Source organism: Aspergillus bombycis (assembly GCF_001792695.1).
Source record: "Aspergillus bombycis strain NRRL26010 chromosome Unknown contig00021, whole genome shotgun sequence".
Lineage (NCBI taxonomy): Eukaryota > Fungi > Ascomycota > Eurotiomycetes > Eurotiales > Aspergillaceae > Aspergillus > Aspergillus bombycis.
This window is the reverse complement of record NW_019170023.1, coordinates 169,298-189,986: the sequence shown is the minus strand read 5'-3', so window position 1 is coordinate 189,986 and position 20,689 is coordinate 169,298. Positions and strand designations below refer to the sequence as shown.

General features: G+C 51.4%; 5 protein-coding genes across 5 annotated transcripts; 2 read left to right on the top strand and 3 right to left on the bottom strand.

Moving 5' to 3' along the window:
• Window positions 1–1,428: 1,428 nt before the first annotated feature.
• ABOM_004331 (putative acyl- dehydrogenase protein) lies at window positions 1,429–6,482 on the bottom strand (the record flags this gene model as incomplete). Its single annotated transcript, XM_022531461.1, has 11 exons — window positions 1,429–1,821; window positions 1,886–2,799; window positions 2,860–3,188; window positions 3,249–3,415; window positions 3,470–3,614; window positions 3,675–3,845; window positions 5,000–5,474; window positions 5,522–5,611; window positions 5,668–5,895; window positions 5,956–6,265; window positions 6,315–6,482. 11 exons carry the CDS (start codon window positions 6,480–6,482, stop codon window positions 1,429–1,431), a joined length of 3,390 nt encoding a protein of 1,129 aa, XP_022391373.1.
• A 2,281-nt stretch (window positions 6,483–8,763) lies between these two features.
• Window positions 8,764–9,885, top strand: ABOM_004330 (fungal specific transcription factor domain-containing protein; the record flags this gene model as incomplete). Its single annotated transcript, XM_022531460.1, has 3 exons — window positions 8,764–9,165; window positions 9,218–9,492; window positions 9,849–9,885. The coding sequence occupies 3 exons, from the start codon at window positions 8,764–8,766 to the stop codon at window positions 9,883–9,885; spliced, it is 714 nt and encodes a 237-aa protein (XP_022391374.1).
• A 1,552-nt stretch (window positions 9,886–11,437) lies between these two features.
• ABOM_004329 (acetyl/propionyl/methylcrotonyl-CoA carboxylase subunit alpha) lies at window positions 11,438–13,796 on the bottom strand (the record flags this gene model as incomplete). Its single annotated transcript, XM_022531459.1, has 2 exons — window positions 11,438–13,631; window positions 13,774–13,796. 2 exons carry the CDS (start codon window positions 13,794–13,796, stop codon window positions 11,438–11,440), a joined length of 2,217 nt encoding a protein of 738 aa, XP_022391435.1.
• Window positions 13,797–14,284: 488 nt separating this feature from the next.
• On the bottom strand, window positions 14,285–16,025 carry ABOM_004328 (acyl-CoA carboxylase subunit beta; the record flags this gene model as incomplete). The annotated part of the gene is made up of 7 exons (XM_022531458.1): window positions 14,285–14,801; window positions 14,856–14,949; window positions 14,999–15,249; window positions 15,300–15,610; window positions 15,661–15,731; window positions 15,788–15,855; window positions 15,910–16,025. Coding segments are annotated over 7 exons (1,428 nt in total), but the record flags the coding sequence as incomplete, so codon positions are not given.
• A 594-nt stretch (window positions 16,026–16,619) lies between these two features.
• ABOM_004327 (uncharacterized protein) lies at window positions 16,620–20,662 on the top strand (the record flags this gene model as incomplete). Its single annotated transcript, XM_022531457.1, has 7 exons — window positions 16,620–16,974; window positions 17,040–17,318; window positions 17,370–17,409; window positions 17,457–18,166; window positions 18,226–18,536; window positions 18,792–19,258; window positions 19,306–20,662. The coding sequence occupies 7 exons, from the start codon at window positions 16,620–16,622 to the stop codon at window positions 20,660–20,662; spliced, it is 3,519 nt and encodes a 1,172-aa protein (XP_022391431.1).
• Window positions 20,663–20,689: the final 27 nt, after the last annotated feature.

Genomic DNA, 20,689 nt, shown 5'->3' with positions numbered 1-20,689 from the left:
CTATATAGAAAGTAATAATTATATAGAGAATTTAGGTTTTAAAATAATAATATAATAAAAATTCATATAATCTATAATCGATAATCTATAACTAGAGTAGTATAACTGTAACGGCGGTATACTGTATAGATGCCCCCAGGGTATTCGGAATCGTTGGTCCCGAATTATATGACCTTTTGGCCTTGTGGAATAGAGTGCCCTAGCTCTATCTCTTACATAGATATGGACACTCCGGTAGAATGCCAGCGTGTATATACTCTATTAAAATACTCAGACTGCGGTATTCTAGATTATAAAATTCCTCAATATTCTAATTGTCAGGCTATTTAACCCCTCTAGAGTGGCATTACCTAACCGTTGTAACCTAGCCATAACCTAACCTAACCGACCTAGGTTAAGGTTAAAACTAGGTTAACCGCGGTTAACCTAGTGCTGCCTGATAAGGCTATAAGGCACTAAACTAAACTGATATAGGGAGGCGGTCTTTTAGGGCTATTTTCTGCCAGTTGCATTTTCGATAGCCTTAGCCTACCGCTTGCTTAAATAGGCTTAGTTGATCGCCTCAGGCAGAACTAGGTTAACCGGCGGTTAGGTATAACTGACCCCATTAACCTAACCTAACCTGGCCAAACGCCACTCTAAACCCCTCTATAGAAATGTGACTTTTCGGTGTTTTATATAGCTTCATTTTTAGAAGTGTATGTGGCTGCGCAGGTCGGCCGTGCGCGCAGCTCGTACGTGGGTTACGTTACCTGTAACTATTCTAGTGCTGCTATTGTGTAGACCAGTATATCTTTATACTATACTACCAGAAGCCTTCATCCAGAAAGAAAATATAGTAAAAAAAATGCTATATTTGGTTGAGAAAAAAATACAAACTGTAGGATGCAATAAAAGCAGCACAGCAGTGAGATATAGAGGATCTTCCTAGTATAAAAGATAGTCAGGTGGATAAGGAAGGCCCCAGACTACCTTCTTGGATAGATACTGGAGGCAATGTCGTATAGGAGCCTGAATAGCTTCGAATTTATCGCCTCAAGGGTGGTGCCACCCGGAAGTACGGTCCAGCCGACCTGCAACCGCGCCCTTTTCCTTTGATCTGATTTGTTTGTGACTGATAGGCTGCTGTGCGTCAGATCGTGGTCTTGGCAGAGAGGATGGTCGTAACACCCAGGCGATTGGAGAAGGAAACGGGGCATACTGCTATTAGGTGAGGATGCAGAACCACATTACTGATTCTCACCAACATGATTTGAATTAAGCATACAGCCAGCGTGAGTTTCGTGAGATGCCTGATGATGTTCTTGACAAAATATCATTTCTACGCTCATCAGACGCTCCCGGCCCGGAAGAAAGCTACCATTGCCTGCACTGGATGTTGCAAGCATTCTTTGCTGCCCGGTATTTTGCGCTGTTGGACATTGGGACTCAGCATGGCGGGGGCGCAAACGACGGCGCATGACGGGCGTCCGTCGGAAAAGAGGGGGAAGGTGAGGGATCTAAAAGTGTGTCCACTTCACGATTAAAGTGGGTAGATGGTGCCAGCCCATCAAGCAAACGGAGGCCTGTATCTTCCATTCCCAGTGGCGTTGTATTGAAGAGATCGGACCCAAGAGCCCACGACGACGGCGATGGTATATTCAAGAGAAGCAACTCAGAGAGATTCGGGCTGTCGCTAACTCTGGAGCCAACCTTGCCATAATCGAGCATTGTCCAAAGAGCGGCCACAAACGCAGCGTTGAGGTCGTCTGTTACGCAGGCGGGGTCGAAGAGCGAGGAGAGTATATGACTTTGGGCGTGGAATTCACGTAGTCGAATAGTCTAGAAAGATAAACGGACAGTGGTTAGCAAGATGAAAGAGGAGAGTCGCAGGATGGGAACATACCATGTTTGCTGCGTGTCCCCATGTCCCTCCTAGTCGTTCAAGTGTGCTGAGGCTTTGGTGGAAGTAGTCCAAGGTATTTGACGACCGAGGATCATTCTGGGAGGCTTGGAAGTGGAAGGCAAGAGACTGTATTCCACCTACGACGACAATGCAGTAAGAGTAGAAGGATGACTCCAGGGGAAAGCCCGCCTCGGTGGCATCGCGAAGGAGGTCTAATAGTTGGTGGGCGTGTTCGGCCGCCGCATGGAGGACACGTAGGCTGAAACTGGTAGGCACTTTTGATCCAAACGGCTTCAGTCGCAATCGCAAGAGAAATGGGTGATTAAGCAAACAGTGGGAGAGATGGAACAGCGTATGGGCGAAAACGACCTGTTCTGATTCCGACCGATGGGCCGACTCGTTGTCGCGGAGCGTGTCAACGACCGAGAGCCGTGTGCTTCTGGAGTAAGACTCGAATAGCAATAAGGACGAGTTGATCTGGGAAAACTCCGAGCTTGTGTCCCAGGGGGGTGTTTTGTTGGTATTGCACTCCCTGTACACGTATCTGGTGCAGCGTCCGAAGATGGATGCCATTAAGATGACCAGGCTAAATGGACTGGGAGGCTGATCGTGATCGATCTTTGAGTCCCAACAGAGGAGCTCGTGGAGGGTATGTGATGTCTGCACTCGCCCAGTGTAGAGTGCGTTCTCGTCACATGGAAGTCGAACATGGCAGTCGTCGTCATGGAAGCATAGAGGCCGTGACTTGCCGCATGAAATGAGCCTGTCTAGTAAATACCCTGACCAGAAGACCCGCCTCCGCTCCTCTTGCTCGGGGATTGATAGTGCGTCGGAGGGATCTATCATCAGGCGCAAGTCTTGGGATATGCGAGCTGCGAGGCCGACCTTCAGCCAGGCCGAACTGACATGACCGACTGGGAAGGAAATCAGATACGACAATATGAGACGGGGAGGTTATAGACGACGGATCCTACCGGTGTAATCGACAATAGCAAGCAAATTCGCGGTTTGTACCACCTCAATTGTCAGGTTATCCGCGACCGTGAGATGCTCAGTGAGAACCGACATCCACGAGCGCTTTGCATATTCTTCGATCGCCTCCTGTTTTCTCCCTTCATAGTATTCGTGTGTGGAAAATCGGATTGCCGATGCTAGCACGGCGAGGAGTAGACAGTGGGGCACAATTCCCATTTCTAGTTTTCTCCGGAATGAGGCTTCTTGGATACACGAATACGGGCGGTTGTGGACGTGCACGAAGAATGTGTCGATGACGGACTGCAGGACTGGGGAAGGAGGGAGGGAGCTGGTTCTCGCAGCGCGTGTCAGTACAGCCGTTATCCTGGCTGCAGGAGAGCTTCCCTACCACTGTTCATTATCAAACCGTTTAGGCGGCGATGTTCTGCAAGGAAACGCGATCAGTATTCGCTTCTGAAGAGAGGCAGAGCTAGTATACAACGCCTGAGGAGCAGCGCGGTCACTGAGATCGGCCAGACGCGACTCAAGCATGCTAATCCGCTGCAGAATCGCGCTCTACCAATCCGTCAGTATCACTATCGCACACAAGCCATATTGACGACGACTGACATTGTCCTGGGCAGCGGGTGGCGGCGGAAGCGCGGCACTGGTATCGCTGATGGTCATCGCGTAGGGCTCGTACACACAGCGCTGGCGACTGCGCCGACAGTGGAAACACACTGGACGCTCTCCAGAGCATTTTGTCTTGCGTCGTCTAATTGTCGCAGTAGCACCCGAGGTTAGCGAGGGGAATGACGTGGGGTCAGTCACCTACCGGCAACTTGCACAGGCATGGCGGATGCGCTTGGAAATACTGGCATTCAGCCGGTTGGGATCGTGATCCATCAAGGTAGCAGAAGCCAGCCGGGCCTGGACAGAAAAAAGTCGAGAAGGGAGGAAAGCAGGTCCGAGGAGGAGGAGGAAAAGGCGTGACTTGAACTCTCCACTGAATGAATCAACTGGTTACTGTGGGGCAGACCCACCGGCAGAATAATATTACTCCTCATTGGCCAATCCACGAGAACACCCCACTTCCCCGCATGCGGCCCGGCGGAAATGGAGCGGCACTACTTACCCATCCGTCCCGGCGATACAGGGCTAACTGGAAAGACATCCTCAACCAGTTCGAGGACGCGTTGAAACGGCGCGTATCTACCGAAGGAAAAGAAGTGTCTCTACGCCGGCATCAGTCTAAAGGGCAGTTGTTACGTGGGTGATCGTCATTTCCGAGTATAGTGCTGTCTAGCTAACGCATCTATAGCAAGCGGTCGAGTGGTACTTCTCCTAGATCCTTCTTTCCCTAGTCAATTCTGATATCCAGAAGCCTCTGAATATGCTAGATGCGTCTATGCAGATTGCCAATGACTCGCAGCTCTCCTTGTTTAAGGCGAAGTATAACAAGAACACGATCAGGGCATGGGCTCAGATTCAAGGGGCCATTCCCAGCTACATCAACTCTGTATTGCTAGCTAATACTGAACTACAGACTACCCTGTCGGGATTATCACCAGTCAGATGTCGGTAGTCAATCCTAACGAAGCTACCAAAACAGCGCAGTTCATTAAAATATACAATCGAGAGTAGGTCCTGTTCCGTACTGTCCTTATACTGATGAAGAATAAACACATGAATTATCTTCCTCTGTAAAATTACCCGGTATATTGTCAGCATCAAAGCTGAAAACGATAGAATCATCAAGATACCTGCTTATCTTATGTCGTCTGTCAGCTACTCCACCATCCCTTCTATCTCTATCATCATAAGCGCATCCTATATACCTGGCATCTATACAATGTGCGGAAGGTCCTGTAAACCTCGGGTTATATTTATCCGGCCTACAGATCGCTGTAGCGTCATAGATCTCGATCAGCTATCAGGCTTAATAAAACTATATAGATACAAAACGCTAAGTTAAAAAGGTCGATGAGCCAGAAAAGATTAAAAGATTAGAGAGCTTCTGCCAGAGTGCAGCGCGGGATAGCGGGTGCTACGCAACGAGGTCGATGCTCTAGGATGATAACCACATGACGACACAAATTAACTATAACGCCAGTAACCTCCGTTACTAATTGGCGATACACGAGTAGATATATTACTCACAGTTTGTTCAACCTCGTCATAGCCCTGATTTCTTGGCTCACAGCCAAATCTGACAGAATCTCCTCGCTGCCACCCCCGACCACCATCACCCGAACATCTCTACTGATCTGTTCAATTCTCGCACCACGACCGTTCTTTGAGTACCCGAGACCTCCCAGGACCTGCTGGGCCTCCCTGTTGACCATCTCCAGAGTTCGCCCTGCTAGGACCTTGAGGTTGGCGAACAGGCCACCCATCGCGGCGTCAGTGCGGTTCGCCTTCGCCGTCTCCGCCATGTAGACGAGCTGCTCCATCCAGGCATATGTAGAATCCAGGCTCCGGCCTATGGCAGCAAACTTGGCACGGATCACTTGGCTCTCGATGAGTTTCTTGCCGAAGGTCTCGCGGGTAACGGCATATTGATAGGCATCTTCTGCGCAGACTCGAGCCATCCGCAGCGATGTACAAGCAAGCCAGAGACGTTCGTGGTTGAAGTCTGTCCTTATTAATTTTGTCCATCGCGCTAACACTAGGAGTTCATACTGTTCATGATAATGGGGAAGCCTTTGTTCTCTTCTCCGAGGAGGTTAGCCACGGGCACCTCAACATCGTCAAATTCGATGTATGTGGAGCCTTCATCCAATCGTCAGTCTCAATACAAACCTATGGGGCATATAGCGGGCTCTTACCGCTGGCAAGAACTCCAGAGTTGTCAATCTTCCTGCGTGTTACGCCCGGTGCATTGAGTGGAATCACTAGAGCCGATACTCCAGCTATACCCGCTCCGCCTGTCCGCACAGCAGCGGTGCAGTAGTCCGCAAAGATGCCGTTGGTAATCCACTTCTTCGCTCCGTTGACAATATACTTGTCGCCCTTTCGTTCCGCAGTTGTTGTGATGCCCGCGACATCGGATCCAGCTATATCAGTGTCAGTTGGCTGTACCAATCCACCATGAACCCAGACAGAGGATAACAAACCATCCGGCTCAGTGACCCCCAGACAGAACCGAATGTTGCCAGTCAACATGTCAGGTAAGAACCGGTCCTTCTGCTCCTCATTTCCAAAGTTGATAACGGGTGGTCCACCAATCGAATTCCCGCATCCAAGCGCCCAGATCACACCGAGATAGCCGCATCGCGCAATCTCGTCAATAAGAATCAGGTCGTGGAACCCGTCCCATTCTTCAGCCTTGATTCCGCCAGGAAGTTGCTGGCCATTGAGATAGTCTGTAGCCAGGGGAAATGGGGTGGCAGCGGTATAGCCGAGCGCTGCGTGTCGTTGATGTACCTGCGCATAGTCGGCACGGGCATCATATTACATCTTTGGGTTTACCTACCTCGACAGGAACACAACCGTTCTTTTCCCACTCCTCACAATAAGGAGCGATATGCGTGTCAATGTACGAACGGACTTCCTTTTGAAGGCGTCGGTGGGAGTCCTTGTAGTAAGGGCTGTACCCGCGGTTGAGCCAGAGGGGGTCGGCAAAGGGGAGCGTTGATGACATGGTGCGTGTATCACAAATGCATATACTTGAACATGAGGGGCGTATAAAATAAGGGAGGTTATTCTCTAACTATAAACAGCTTGTCTCTACATTTCGATGCTGTCGGTCCGTGGACGCCGATCGTCGGACCGCGCCCCGGACAGCCTTAGAAGCATGCTACGGAGGTCGCTTTGGCTGTTGTCTCTCAAGTATCCGGCTATCAGTATCTATATGTCTTTTAACATTCGTAGAATTATACGCGTAGAGTAAACTAAATACGTACGGAGATATGGTGGAGAGTACGGCAGAAACCATCACCTCAAAAAAGATAGATATCACAATTCTGGTTCTCATCCCCCGGTTCCCCTTCCTTCTTCACTCTCCCCCACCTTTCCTTCTGCTTCTCTCCTCCATTCTATCGCTTCCTCACTTCACATCGTAACCATAGCTCCTAGCATAAAATTGCTGTCGGTGGTCGATGTCAGTTGCTTATTTTTATTCCTCCATGACGTTCCCCCGTTGAGTGCGCGTCTAGCGCCTTGCAGTGTCCAGTCTCAGCGCCACCCACACCATCTGTCGTCTGCTTGGCACATAGACTATCACATCCAAAAAAGACAAGCCACTATATTGGGTTACTCCTGACATCGTCGGCCGTTGGGGAGCAAGTAGCTTACGACAACTGCTACACACGCTGGCAACCCATTTAACCCCAACCCGGTCTCCAAGCTTGAACTGTGGGTTTTCACAGCCCGGCCCGAACTTGACGATTCTTCCCACTCCCTCACGCCCACCGATTTGACCCCGAGGTGTGGGGTCTGGGCGCGCTTTCTACTGCCAGAGTTGCAAGGTTACCTCCTCAGTTACTGGTCCACTACGGATGTTTGGTACTAACTGAGTTCAACATATTGCTTAGGTCCGAATGACATACACCAGAATGGGCCCTAGAGCGATTTTTGAGCACTTGTTCACTGGGCCTTACTTGTAAGGCATTGTTGTTAAGACCGTGAAATTCACAGATTTATTAAGACCTGGCCGAAGCCGGGCTCTAGCGTGTCAACCATGACGGTTTTCGTGAACAAGGTGCTAGGCTGATCGTAGATCGCCGCCTTGTACTGGCAGGGGACGTCAAAGCTGGATGTCATTCTGCAGGAGGATATTAGAAGCACGCGGACGGATGCTTCATGCGTGGGATATCTTTCTTCAGTTGTAGTATTCCCTGAAGTTGCAGAGGATCGAGGGAGCGAGGCTGCGACATCAAGACCGTGTTTATAGTTTCACCCACGACCCTCGCTTGAAGGCCACGGCCCCTATGGATGCCAGGATTCATGACCCCATGCACACTGGTCCCAGGCAGTGCGATCGCGCAGAATTGACAGAGACAGGCGCTGATGTATAGCAGAAGAGCGAATTCATTCAGGTGCCTCTATGGTTAAGGGGCATGGCAGGGTTTCGGGATGCAGGTCAAACTAACGGCTTGGAGTAGGAGTGTCCGTCCACTGATTGGCTCTTAACGTGGGGCCGGTACCTTCCGTGCCTAGAGAAATGAGTTGCAATCTTCGTGAGAAGAGCAACATTGACCCAGAGGAAGTAGCGTTCGGGCTTCGGTCCGACGATGCGGTCCGATAAACCATACCACAACCTCCTCGTCCACCAGACAGTTTAGCTCACGGGCACGGAATGACATGATATGGAGGGAAGACAATAATCACACCGTATCCGCGTCAGATTACTTGAGGAAGGAATCATAAGAATATATCTTAGTCGGCGTCTTCTAAATTTATGTGCTAGAGACTCTTAGTAGTCCTGTTAGAGCCGAAAGTTGGTTCACTTGTATTACTAGTCACTAAGAGAAATAGGTAGTGCTTTTTGACGTAATGGCAATTGGGCATTTTAATTTTCGGTCGCACATCGAGTCAGAGACCTCCCCCGCAGCTATGGGTGCCAATGGATGCTATCCTAGTCCGAGAAATGGTCGGGCATTTCGAAGCCAAAAGAATTCCGGGCCGACTACCATTTGGACTGTCTCGAATAGGATGGCTGGTGAAGTCTATCCCAGGAAGGTTGGGAGTGCGGAATATGTCTTGAAAACCCCCCGATCCCCCCAAGGCTGAATCAGCAAACGTCGCCGTTGCCACAACATGGATGCGCTCAGGTATGTAGCAGGATATGTCTTTTTATTAGGCCACGGACTCGTCCTAACCTTCGCCCAAGTGAGACTGTCTCTCCGTCTTCGTGGAGAAGCACCCCTTGCCGACACATGCGAGCAACCAAGGGGGTCTCGGCGACCGAGCCACTCGATGACATGGTCTCCACGGCCCTGGCCATCCTGGGCGAGGATTGCACGACTTCCAGTGATCAGGGAGGAGATGAAAATGTCCATCAAGGTAGGCCATTTATCAAGTACTCACGAGGGCTGGATACATATGAATTCCTGAGGCAAAGGAGCATTTTCGATTTCCCGGTGCACCATATACGTCTGCAGTTTCTACAAGCATATCTTCACTATGTTTACCCCGGACAGCCATGTATTAATTTTGATGATGTCTATAACCTTGAGCTTGAGCTCCCGGACTCGCCCCGGAGCCCGCTCTTAATGTGGTCGATTCTCTCTGCTGCTTGTCCATTCGTTGATATCAACACCATACGTCAGGCTGGTCACCCGTCTCGCCTTGAAGCACAAGCAGAGATGATTAGCAGGGCAAAGGTAGAGATGCTAATGACCTGGATGGGGGCTGACGGCTAACCGTATAATATAGCTAGCTTACCAGGTGGGAACCGAGAAAGATCATCTGGTCCAGATCCAGTCGCTGTTACTGATGTCGCTTTGGCAAGGGGACAATGACAGTCCGCTGGAGGCTCCTTACTGGTTAGCTCAAGCTCTTTCTATTGCTAAAAGCACTGGGTTAGACATAGACGTTGGGAAATCAAAATGCCCCAAGAGTGGCCTGAAGCGGAGGATCTGGTGGTGTATATACATCCGTGACGTTCAGATCGCCCTGACCTACTACCGGCCCTGCCAGGTTCACGAAAGGTACGACACAGCCTTTTCAATCACCGAGAGTGACTTTGATCAAATCGAAGGGAATCCTCACTCCTTCAGCCTATTTCATCCTTCCGTTGTTCCCTTTCGTTGTGACGGGAGTCGAAAGTGGCTCGCTGCTCTGTTTATCCAGAAGGCCAAGCTTTATCACAAGACCAGTCGCGCCCTGAGCTCTCTCTATAGCGTCTCCTGGATCCTGAACTCAGTTGGAGATGCGTGCAGCGTATTATCTCCAAAGGACGGGGTATGTGCAAAGGATGTACTCGTGCATCAGCTGAGCCTAGAGGACTGGATCCGAGATCTTCCTCTGGAGATGCCCGGGTTTGATACGAACGCAAATAACCCAGCGTCCTTTATACTACAGCATACGGCCTTGAGGATTGAGTGTCTCTTTGCACAATGTATGCTAATTCAATCACAACCACCTGACGAGATGAACCAGTGTATGCCCCATGATATTCAAATGGCGTCATCGCAGATCGTCTCGCTGGCCCGGAAACTCCACTCTCACGGACTCGGTCGCTTTCTCCCAGCCAGCTGTATGGCAGCGATCGGATTCACGACTAGGGTCTTCTCTCTTCAAATGACCAGATATGGGACACATAGTGAGACAGAAGCCTTTGCGAGCTACCTGGTCTGTGTCGCCTTATTACGGACCCTGGAGGCGATACATCCTGTTCCCCCTTACTACATATCCTCGTTCCATACCCCATTGCTAAAGAAATGAAAGCATCAAAAAAGTTAAAGAAGGAAGGTTAATGTTAATATAAAAAGAAACAAAAAAAATTTACATAGCAGGAGAAAAGGGAGGAGCTGGAATAATTAACTCTGTATTTTCTAAACTTTCTCCAGAACAGCTTCCTGGTGCTTTTTCCCTAACTATCCCACCTTGGTAATTTAACTTTAAGCTCATTGCTTCTTGACTAATTTACGAGTAATAATCTAGAATTACTTTCATGGAAGCGACAGTTGCTGGTATATTTTTATATCCTTGTCATCTCTGGCAGAATGTGATTAATTTTATATTCTTTATCACTCGCAGTGACTTCATTATTTATGTTTTCTAGATTCAGTGTTCAGGATGGGACGGCGACTCCTGACCAGACGTTGCAACACACTTTCACAGTATGTAGCATGCCTATTGAGCTACCAAAGTGATAATATTAAGATGTTTTATAACGTCTGTTCTCAAACCAAAGGTTTTTCCGTACTTGATGCCTCTTGCCTGGATCACGCCGGCTTATTCTCGTAGCGGTAAGATTCCCAAAGGTTCGATCAAGGTCGCCCTTGTCAGGGGTTTTGGGATTTAGATACAGCTTCTCAAAAGGTATCACGAAGGAATGGGAAGCAGGACACTATCTGCCGTCACGTAGTGCCGAATGGCGTCATGGGGAGCTTCTTAGACTCATCGCAAATATTATCGGGATCAATGATGATGATACGGAGGGCAGGTGAGTGTCAGTTGGTCTGGTAGAGATCACCAAAGATAGGAAAACTACTCTCTCTATATACGGCTGATAACCCGTGCGAGTTATAGGCCAATGCTTGGTAACGACAATGGCTAAGCTTTGATGTCGTTTCCCCAATCCCAATTTGGGGACTAGTGGGATCCGGCTATCATGTTATGGAGGGGTGACATACTCAGTATTAGCAAGGCATCATAATGTAATCCAATATTGCACGGTAATTATTTTCTCTAAGGCCTCGAGTTACTGGAACGGAGGACTCTGTAATCCCATATGCCGGGGCCCGACAGAAAACCAGAGCCTGGAAGTTCAGGTTATCGGGATACCTCCTGTAAGCAGGGACGGAAATAAGGGTAATCTCAAGAAAGGATGTTCAACCTGAGATATAAATGCCCTAATCCATCGTATCTTACCAATACAACAAGCAAGGCCACTACTCGGGGAGACATCTTTTTAAACTAATTAAGATGCTAATGGATAGAACAAAGAATCTTCCCCTCCTCGACAGCGTCACCCTCCTTCCAAGTAGAATGGAACTGGCCGTCCGCCGACACCGTGATAGTAACCTCCATCTTCATACTCTCGATGACCATGACGCTGGCCCCAGACTTTACCACATCCCCATTCTTCTTCAAGACCGAAAGCACTTTACATGGCATCGGCGCAGTCACATTCCGCTGCTCCTGGTCGTCGTCCTGCTTTACCGCCGCACGAAGCCCTTCCATGAATGATAACAACGTGTCCCGTTTGAACTCGACGTATGTACCGATCGCAGGAACATGGCAAAGCACTGTCTGTGTGCGATTAACGGAGGCGGATAGCATGTCAGTGCGGCGAGAGGGTACTGCCAGGTGTGCCCGGATTCTAGACCCGTTGATCGATACTTCCATTGTGCTCGTCAGCCAGGACTCCCTTGTTGCAAAGTTTGCTTCCGCTGGTGTCCACGACTCGACTCTGACGGTGTACGGACTGCCAGGGGGTACGACCTTTCCGGTCCGAAGTGATTTGCTAATTTCATTGTACTGGGCGCTGGCTCCAGGAGTAGTATCGTCCTTGGAGACCTTGGCTTCAGGGACAGGGAGAAGATAGACTTGTTCTGTAGCGGTAGATGCAGTGCCTGCTGCCTCTGGTTGCCATACGCACATAAGCGGCGCTGATGCATCCACTCCGTCCGCCACTGTGTAAGGCCAGTCGACCACGGAAACAATCTCGCAGTGAGCGCTGACTGGGTCGAATCGCTGGTTCCGAAACTGTCGACGAATATTACGGAATGGCCGCGGATTGGAGACATCGGAATTGAGACCTGCAAGTCGGCACAATACCAGGCCCGGAAGAATCGACAGAGACGCCCGGATTTCAGCCATATCCGGGTGAGAGGGTTCTCGCAACAGCTCGTCCAGGTAGGAAGGCAGAAATCCGGTAGTGTACGCTGGATCCTGGAAGGCGGGATGTAACAGCGCGCTGCGCAGAAGCAGCTGGTTCGTCTTCACACCGGCACAGATGGTATGAGAAAGAACTTGGGCCATCTTCTCAATAGCCAACGCCCGTGTGGGAGCCCAGACGACGAGCTTGGCGATCATAGAGTCGAAGTATATGGACACGGAGGAGCCTGTTTGGACCGCAGTCTCGTAGCGCACGTCTCGGCCGGGCCCTAACACGCCAGATGCCGGCAGCCAGAGATGAATTTTGCCGTGTTCCGGGAAGAAATTGCGTCGAGGGTCCTCGGCACAGAGGCGGCATTCAATGGCGTGGCCCTGTTGAGTGACATTCTGGGCAACGGGCAGAGCAGCCAGGCTCCCTCCTGCGGCAACATATAACTGCAGAGAGACCAGATCGACCCCCGTCACTTCTTCAGTGATGGGATGCTCAACCTGCAGCCGTGCATTGACTTCGAGAAAGTAGAACTTGCCAGTCTGTACATCAACAACAAACTCCACCGTCCCCGCATTCTCATACCCGATCAGTTTCGCAATCCGCACGGCCGTGGCACTCATTTTCTGCCGTGTCTCTGGCGTGAGAAAGGGACAGGGAGTCTCCTCAATTACCTTCTGATGTCGTCGCTGCACCGAGCAGTCCCGGTCAAAGAATGAGACCACCTCTCCGTTACTATCGCCCATGATCTGGATCTCGACGTGCTTGCTGCTCTCGATGTACTTTTCTAGGATACAATCCGCCGACCCGAAGGATCGCTGCGCCTCAGACTGCGCTCGCTGCAGCTCAGACTGCAATTGTTTCTCCTCGCGGATAATGCGCATGCCTTTACCTCCACCCCCTGCCGAGGCCTTCAGCATCACCGGAAATCCAATCTCGGCTGCAACCTTCGCTAGCTCTGTCGCATCTTGGCTGGATCCCGAGTATCCGGGGATGAGAGGTACATCCTGCGCATGCTCTCGCAGGTAGTCCTTCGCTGTCCGTTTGTCGCCCAACGTCGACATGGCGCTGGCACTGGGTCCGATGAAGATCAGGCCAGCATCTCGCACACGAGTCGCAAACTCGGCGTTCTCGCTCAGGTAGCCGTATCCTGGATGAATGGAGTCCGCACCGACCGACAGAGCCGTTTTGACGAGCAACTCGATATCAAGGAAGGGATTCCGCTGGCCTTTCTCGATGCTGCCAATCCGGACGGCCTCATCCGCGTCTTTGATATGGCCGGATGAGGCATCTCTGGTTGAGGTTAGTTCTGCTCTCGTAGTTCCAGAGGGTGGTGGCCGCACTCATCCACGTAAACAGCAACAGATGTAATATTCAGTTTTCGACAGGTTTGAATAACACGACAGGCAATCTCTCCACGGTTGGCAATCAGCACCTTTCGGATAATCGGACGGCCATCCGCTCCGACTGGAGAAGGTGCAACAAAGAGAGGGTGTCGGACGGGTGAGGCACCTTGGATTGGCCCATTCATTGTCGTGAGTGATACCATGGTGTATCTGCTTATGAATGTATACGGTAGCAAGGCGGCAGTGGACAGGGCTACATACCTATTATTAAAATCACTGGAAGTTCATTCTCCGTTTGTTCCGTTGCCCCCGGGACTGAAGATGCCGCTCCTGGTCCGGATCGGTCCGATTTCGAGCCACCGGACCGTCCACACCACGAACATCCCACGTTCTCCAAGAAACGAGCTGTTCTCGTCCAGGGTAATCGAGAATAGGATTCCTAATCTGAGAAGTGTTCTATGAATGTTGGATGGTATCATCTACCTGACAACTTGGTTGCTCGTGCGGGTTGCGAGGAGCTGACGTAGTACAATATAATATCCTGCATTGATAGGTGTTTCATATCCAAGCTACATTTCTTAACAATCTTGAGGAGAAGATCTAAATCCTAGCCAAAAGTTTATGCGTCTCCGTCCCCTGCACCCCCGGCAGAGCCACGACCTCCAAACACATCCCCAGCACATCTCGCGTATCTCTGGGGTCAATAACGCCATCGTCAATTAACATCGAACTTGTCGCGTAGCACTCACTGTCCCGCTGAGCGGCATCCCTGAATGACTGCACCTGTTTCTTCAATTCCTCCGGCGACAGCACCTCACCCTTGGACTTGGCGCTTGAAATCCGCACCGTCTCCATCACCCCCGATAGCTGATCAGGGCCCATCACACTGCAGCGGCCGGTGGGCCAGGTAAATAGAAAGCGAGGTTTGTAGGATCGACCGCACATGGCATAGTTCCCTGCTCCGTAGGACGCGCCTAGGATAATGGAGATATGGGGCACGGTAGAGCAACTGACGGCCGAGACCAGCTGGGCGCCCATTTTGATGATTCCGGCGTGCTCGGCTTTGGCGCCGACCATGAAGCCAGTGACGTTGTGGAGGAAGATAATGGGCGTGTTTCTAGAAAGTTAGTATATAAAGAATTGACGTCAAAAAACAAGTTCAGGCTCGTACTGTTGATTACACATGCGAATAAACTGCGCTGTCTTGGCTGCTTCGTTAGGATTGATTACTGAGATTTGGTTCGCGACGATACCGACGGGAGAGCCTAGTCCATGTTAAAGGTATCCCACAGGTTTGCATTGTGGAAGACATACCTAAAATATGCGCCCAGGCTGTTATCATATTCGGTCCATACTTGGGTTTGAACAGGGATAGACGCGAATCATCAACAATTCGCAGCAATACCTCCTGCATGTCGAAAGGTTTGCGGATATCCGGGTTCACAATCGATAGGAGATCTTCAACGGGATACCGTGGAGCGACAGGTGGGATCAGCCCAGGCAACAGCGGGGATCGTTCGTGGAGTGAGGCAACCCATTCCCGAGCCTTGACAATGGCGTCAAACCTATGCCCCTTGTCAGTACCCGGTTGGGATCGCATGAAGGGTATACACACTCGTCCACCGCAATCTGGTCAGCCAGGCCAGTCATCGTCGCGTGAACCCTGGCTCCGCCCAATTCCTCGGCCCCAATCACCTCCCCAGTAGCCATCTTCACCAGTGGGGGACCTCCAAGGAATGCCTGGGCTTGGTTTTCGACAAAAATCGTATAGTCTGAGAGCGCAGGATGATAGGCACCGCCGGCAGTTGAGGAGCCAAACACAATCGCACACGACGGCTTTCCGTGCGCAGTGCGGACTGCGAGATCACGGAAGAGCTGGCCGCCCTTGTGGAATACTCGGAACTGCTGGGGAAGAAAGACACCCGCCTACACACATTAGACTTCACGGATGAGCGGACTGGACGAGACTGTGTTACCGATTGGACTAATGAAATAAGAGGTAGGTCATTCTCGAAGGCAATCTCCATCACCCGGTTTACCTTCACGACTTCGGTCTGTCAGATTTATCTACCCGTCGTTGAGATTTGACAGCTTCATACACACCAGTCATTTCATTCCAGGCGCCGCCACTCTGGGTTGGGATATGCGACATGACAAAGGTTGGCCGCCCACTAACAGTTACTCAATGAAAAAGCTTCTGGCAAATGATAGCGAGAAAGACCAACCTGACATTGCCTATTCCTGCAATCAAGTTCGCACAGGGCGTCGAGTCCTCATTGCCGAAGCCTGCGAAGGATCCCACTTCCAGAAACGGGGAATCCTGGTCCAAAAGAAGGGCCACTCTGTCTCGGGCTACACATGGTTAGTCGCACAGCTTCGATACGGGGATTGGTTGACTTGCGCAACAACTGGCCCCTGCTTTGGTGCCGTCTCAGTGAAACATCGTTGCCCTCTGCACTGACTTGCTGCAAGGCATCTTCGAATCGCTCCAGAACGGGCTCCCATCTGGCTTTGTTCTGTTGGAACTGTTCCCCTCGGAGGTCGAGGCGGGAGTTGACTACGGGAAACAGTGATGTGGCAGGCATGATAAGCAATAGCGAAGATGGTGATGGTTGAACGTTACAATGCAACGGTTAATGGAAGAGCTCTTGTTGTTTTGATTAAGTCACGCTAGAGCGCACAGCTTCGATTCCGCTGCCCGGTCCGAATCCCGGTGGTCGTCCGTCCAGGGCTGTGGGGGTGGAGACCGGACAGCACCTCCACATGCAGTTCCCCGCTTGCCGGGCAAGGAGGAAATTATTAAAGATGTATTCTATTTGCTAGAATGTGTGCTTCTCCGAGGGATCTGTATAGATTGGACGGACTCGCCCTCCCTCTGCTCACCTGACCTTAGCCGAGACAGAGTACGCCTCTCATTTCCTTACAAAGTTCCATCATGGCGGCCCAGTTATCGCTCATCCACGGCCCCAAAGAGCCCGAGCTCCTGACAAATACAACTTTATGCGATCTCATTCACGAACAGGCGGGTCGCTACGGTGATCGTCCGGCCGTGGTTGTCCCTTGGCAATCCGTCCGACTGTCCTATCGCGACCTGGCGACTCGAAGTAAAGCGGTAGCAAAGGCACTGTTAGAGATGGGTCTCAAACATGGGGATGGTATAGGAATCATGGATGGGAACAGTTCCGAATACGTGGAGGTCTTCATGGGGGCAGCACGAATTGGGTGTCCGGTTGTCGTGCTGAACACTACGTACACCCCGGAGGAGTTGAAGAACGCCGTGCACCGAAGCTGTATGGATCTGGCCACACTCAATCGCGATAAATTGACAAGGGTATACGCTGACGATCAACACTAGGCTGCAAGCTGGTCTTCATTGCACCTCGTATCGGATCTCGAAGCCTAGCTGGCCATATCGGGGTTCTCCATGGTCATCAAGACCGCAATCCAGAGCTCCCAGAGCTTCGAGGGGTGGTTTGCTTGAGGGGGGATGTTGGTGGTGCGCCAGGCGTCATGTTAGAGTCATATGCACAATTCACGGCGAGGAGCAGTACAGTGCACGAGGGAGATGCGCTGCTTGCACAATCAGAGCGGGGCCTTGCACCGGAAGATGTGCTGAACTTGCAGTTCACATCCGGTCGGTAAATCGGTGACCCAACTCCACTCATCCTTTCTGACCGTGTCCCAGGTACGACGGGCTCCCCCAAAGCCGCTATGTTAACCAATATGTACGTCTGACCCCGAGACACTACAACGACAGCTAATATCCCAGCAGCAACATCATCAACAATGCACGTTTCGTCGGCAACGCCATGCGCCTCACACCGGAGGATGTCGTCTGTTGTGGCCCGCCTTTATTCCACTGTTTTGGCCTCGTCATGGGTCTGCTAGCCGCATTCTGCTACGGAAGCTCTATCCTCTTCCCGTCGGATCATTTCCGCGCCAGTAGCGTTGTGGACGCCGTTATGAGCGAGGACGCCACGGTAATCCTAGGAGTGCCTACGATGTTTGTAGCTGAATTGGAGGTCATTGCAAAAACAGGACAGCGGCCACGACGCCTCAGGACCGGACTGGCATCGGGATCAGCGGTGTCCCAGAACCTAATGAGCCAGCTGCGTGAGCTGATGGGGTGCGATAAGATGCTCATTGCGTATGGAATGACAGAGACAAGCCCGGTGAACTTTATTACGTCCTTGGATGATCCGGAGGAGAAGCGGACTGCCACTATTGGTAGAGTGATGCCTCATACCGCGGTGAAAGTAATTGACCAGACGGGCCGGATTGTGCCCAGAGGTCAAAGAGGCGAGCTGTGCGTCAGCGGCTACGCATTGCAGAAAGGATATTTTCGAAATGAGGAAAAGACGAGGGACGTGATGAGGAGGGATGAAAATGGGGTGCTCTGGATGCACACCGGGGACGAAGTCTTGCTGGATGAGCAGGGATACGGGCACATCACCGGTCGCATCAAGGACATTATCATTCGAGGTGAGTGGTTCGGTTACGAGAGGCCTTCAGACTGAATCAATCGCTCATGGAATAATTAGGGGGGGAGAATATTTTCCCCCGGGAGATTGAGGATCAGCTGATGTCGCACCCCTCTATCAGCGAAGCCAGCGTCATCGCCATTAAGGACGAGCGATACGGAGAGGTTGTTGGATGCTTCTTGAAAGCTGCTGTGGGGTGCCAGAGACTCTCGGATCCCGAAGTCAGACAATGGGTCAGTGACAAGCTCGGTCGTCACAAGACCCCCCAGCATGTGTTCTGGTTGGGAGAGCATGGAATGGGAGACGACTTTCCCAAGACTGGCAGTGGCAAGCACCAGAAGCACGTCATGCGGGAGATTGGGAATCGGCTGGTAAAAGAGCGGCATATTAGGGCTAGACTGTAGAGCACAGCGTCTTCTGTGGTATCCCCATTAGTACTCTACTACTAGTGTGTACTTGGTAGTACTAGTAGTAAGATAGATCAGAGCAAACCAATCACAGAGCATACATAAGCGGGCCTCTCAGAGTCGGTCCGGGGTCCGGCAGCCGGAGATCCGGGGAAGAAGAGCGGTCCGGGGAACGGATTGCCCACAACTATATCCGCAGCCCTAATCCGCGCAAAATAGCACATTAACAGTATGGATGAATCAAACACAATGTCATCAGCCTCACCATCCGTACGAATAGTCGAGGTCGGGCCCCGCGATGGACTCCAGAATATTCGCGACCCAGTGGACACGACGACCAAACTAGAGCTGATTCGTCGACTACGAGCAACAGGACTCCAGACCATCGAATTAACCTCGGTCGTCTCCCCTCGAGCAATCCCTCAGCTGGCAGATTGTCGGCAGGTCTTGCAAAATCCAATGATTCAGCAATTATTACGCACCTCGGACCTCCGTCTGCCGGTTCTTGTGCCGAACCTCAAAGGCTTTCAGATCGCCGTCCAGCATGGGGTCAAAGAGGTTGCGGTCTTTGTCAGCGCCACAGAGGGGTTTAGTCGAGCCAACATAAATAGCACGGTCGAAGAGGGTCTGGCGAGAGCGAAGCAAGTGGCATCTGCTGCAGTGAACGCTAACATTGCGGTCCGAGGGTGAGTCGAGAAACGACCGAGAATCCAGCTTCATCTAATGATTCCAGCTATGTATCGTGTGTATTCGCAGACCCGTATGACGGCCCGACGCCGACCTCCTCGGTGCTCCGGTGTGCAAAGACACTCCTGGAGGCTGGGTGCTACGAAGTGAGCCTCGGCGATACCTTGGGAGTGGGCACTCCTCTCGAGGTCCGCCGCCTTGTTACATATCTCAAGGAGAATGACATACCGCTCGAGCAACTCGCAGGCCATTTCCATGATACTTACGGGGGAGCGGCAGCGAATGTGTGGGAAGCCTACAGGTGTGGTGTTCGGGTATTTGACAGCAGCGTGGCTGGGCTTGGTGGCTGCCCGTTTGCTCCTGGGGCAAAGGGTAATGTAGCGTCAGAGGATCTAGTCTATATGTTTCAGAAGTCTGGAGTCGATACGGGAGTAGACTTGTTGAAACTGGCAGAGACCGGGGCCTGGATATCGGAGCGACTGACGAAATCAAACTCCAGCCGCGCGGGAGCAGCGTTGGTCGTGAAGCACAAGTTGACTCAACAATCGGCGAATGCAATTAACCTGCAGTGGACGGTCGTCGGAGAAAACGAAGGACTACTCCTGTCCCGCAGCGGTGTGAATTTGAAAATCACTTTGAACCGTCCAAAGAACGGCAACGCTCTCTCTGCGGCATTGACCGATGAACTCACAACAGTAATCAAGAACGCCAATGCGGACCCATCAATCACCCGCATCATTCTCACTGGCAACGGGAAGTTCTTCTGCACGGGAATGAATCTAGCCAAAGGAAGTACCCCCGTGGCCCAGGGAGGGTCAACAAGCGACACACAATATGACAGGCTTGTCAATCTCCTGGAAGCTATCGACCAGAGTCCCAAAGTAACCATCGCGTGTCTGAACGGGCCTGCATTTGGTGGTGGTGTCGGGCTTGCGTTTGCCTGCGACATTCGACTGGCCGTTAAAGCCACGAGCGTAACCCTGAGCGAAGTAAAGCTGGGCCTGTGCCCAGCGACCATCTCCAAATATGTCATTCGAGAATGGGGGATTCCTTTCGCTCGAGAAGCCATGCTGTCTGCGCGGTCGGTGACAGCGGCTGAACTCAAGACACGAGGGCTCGTCGTGGAGGTTGCGGAAGATCCCGAGCAGCTATCCATAGTGTTAGATGGCTTTCTGACCCGACTTAAAATCGCTTCATCAGCAGCATCCCGGATGTCGAAGGATTTGGTGAGGCTTGCATGGGTGCATGGTGGAAAAGATGAGCAGGCGAGGGGGATCAAGGAGTTGTTCGATGAGATGATGAAGCCTGATGCGGACGGATCCTACGGTGTAAACAAGTTCCAGGCCAAACACCCGGTGGACTGGGACGCGTACGATCTGCAACGATCAAAGCCGCGGTTGTAGAAATCCCATTATCGGCACAACGATGAA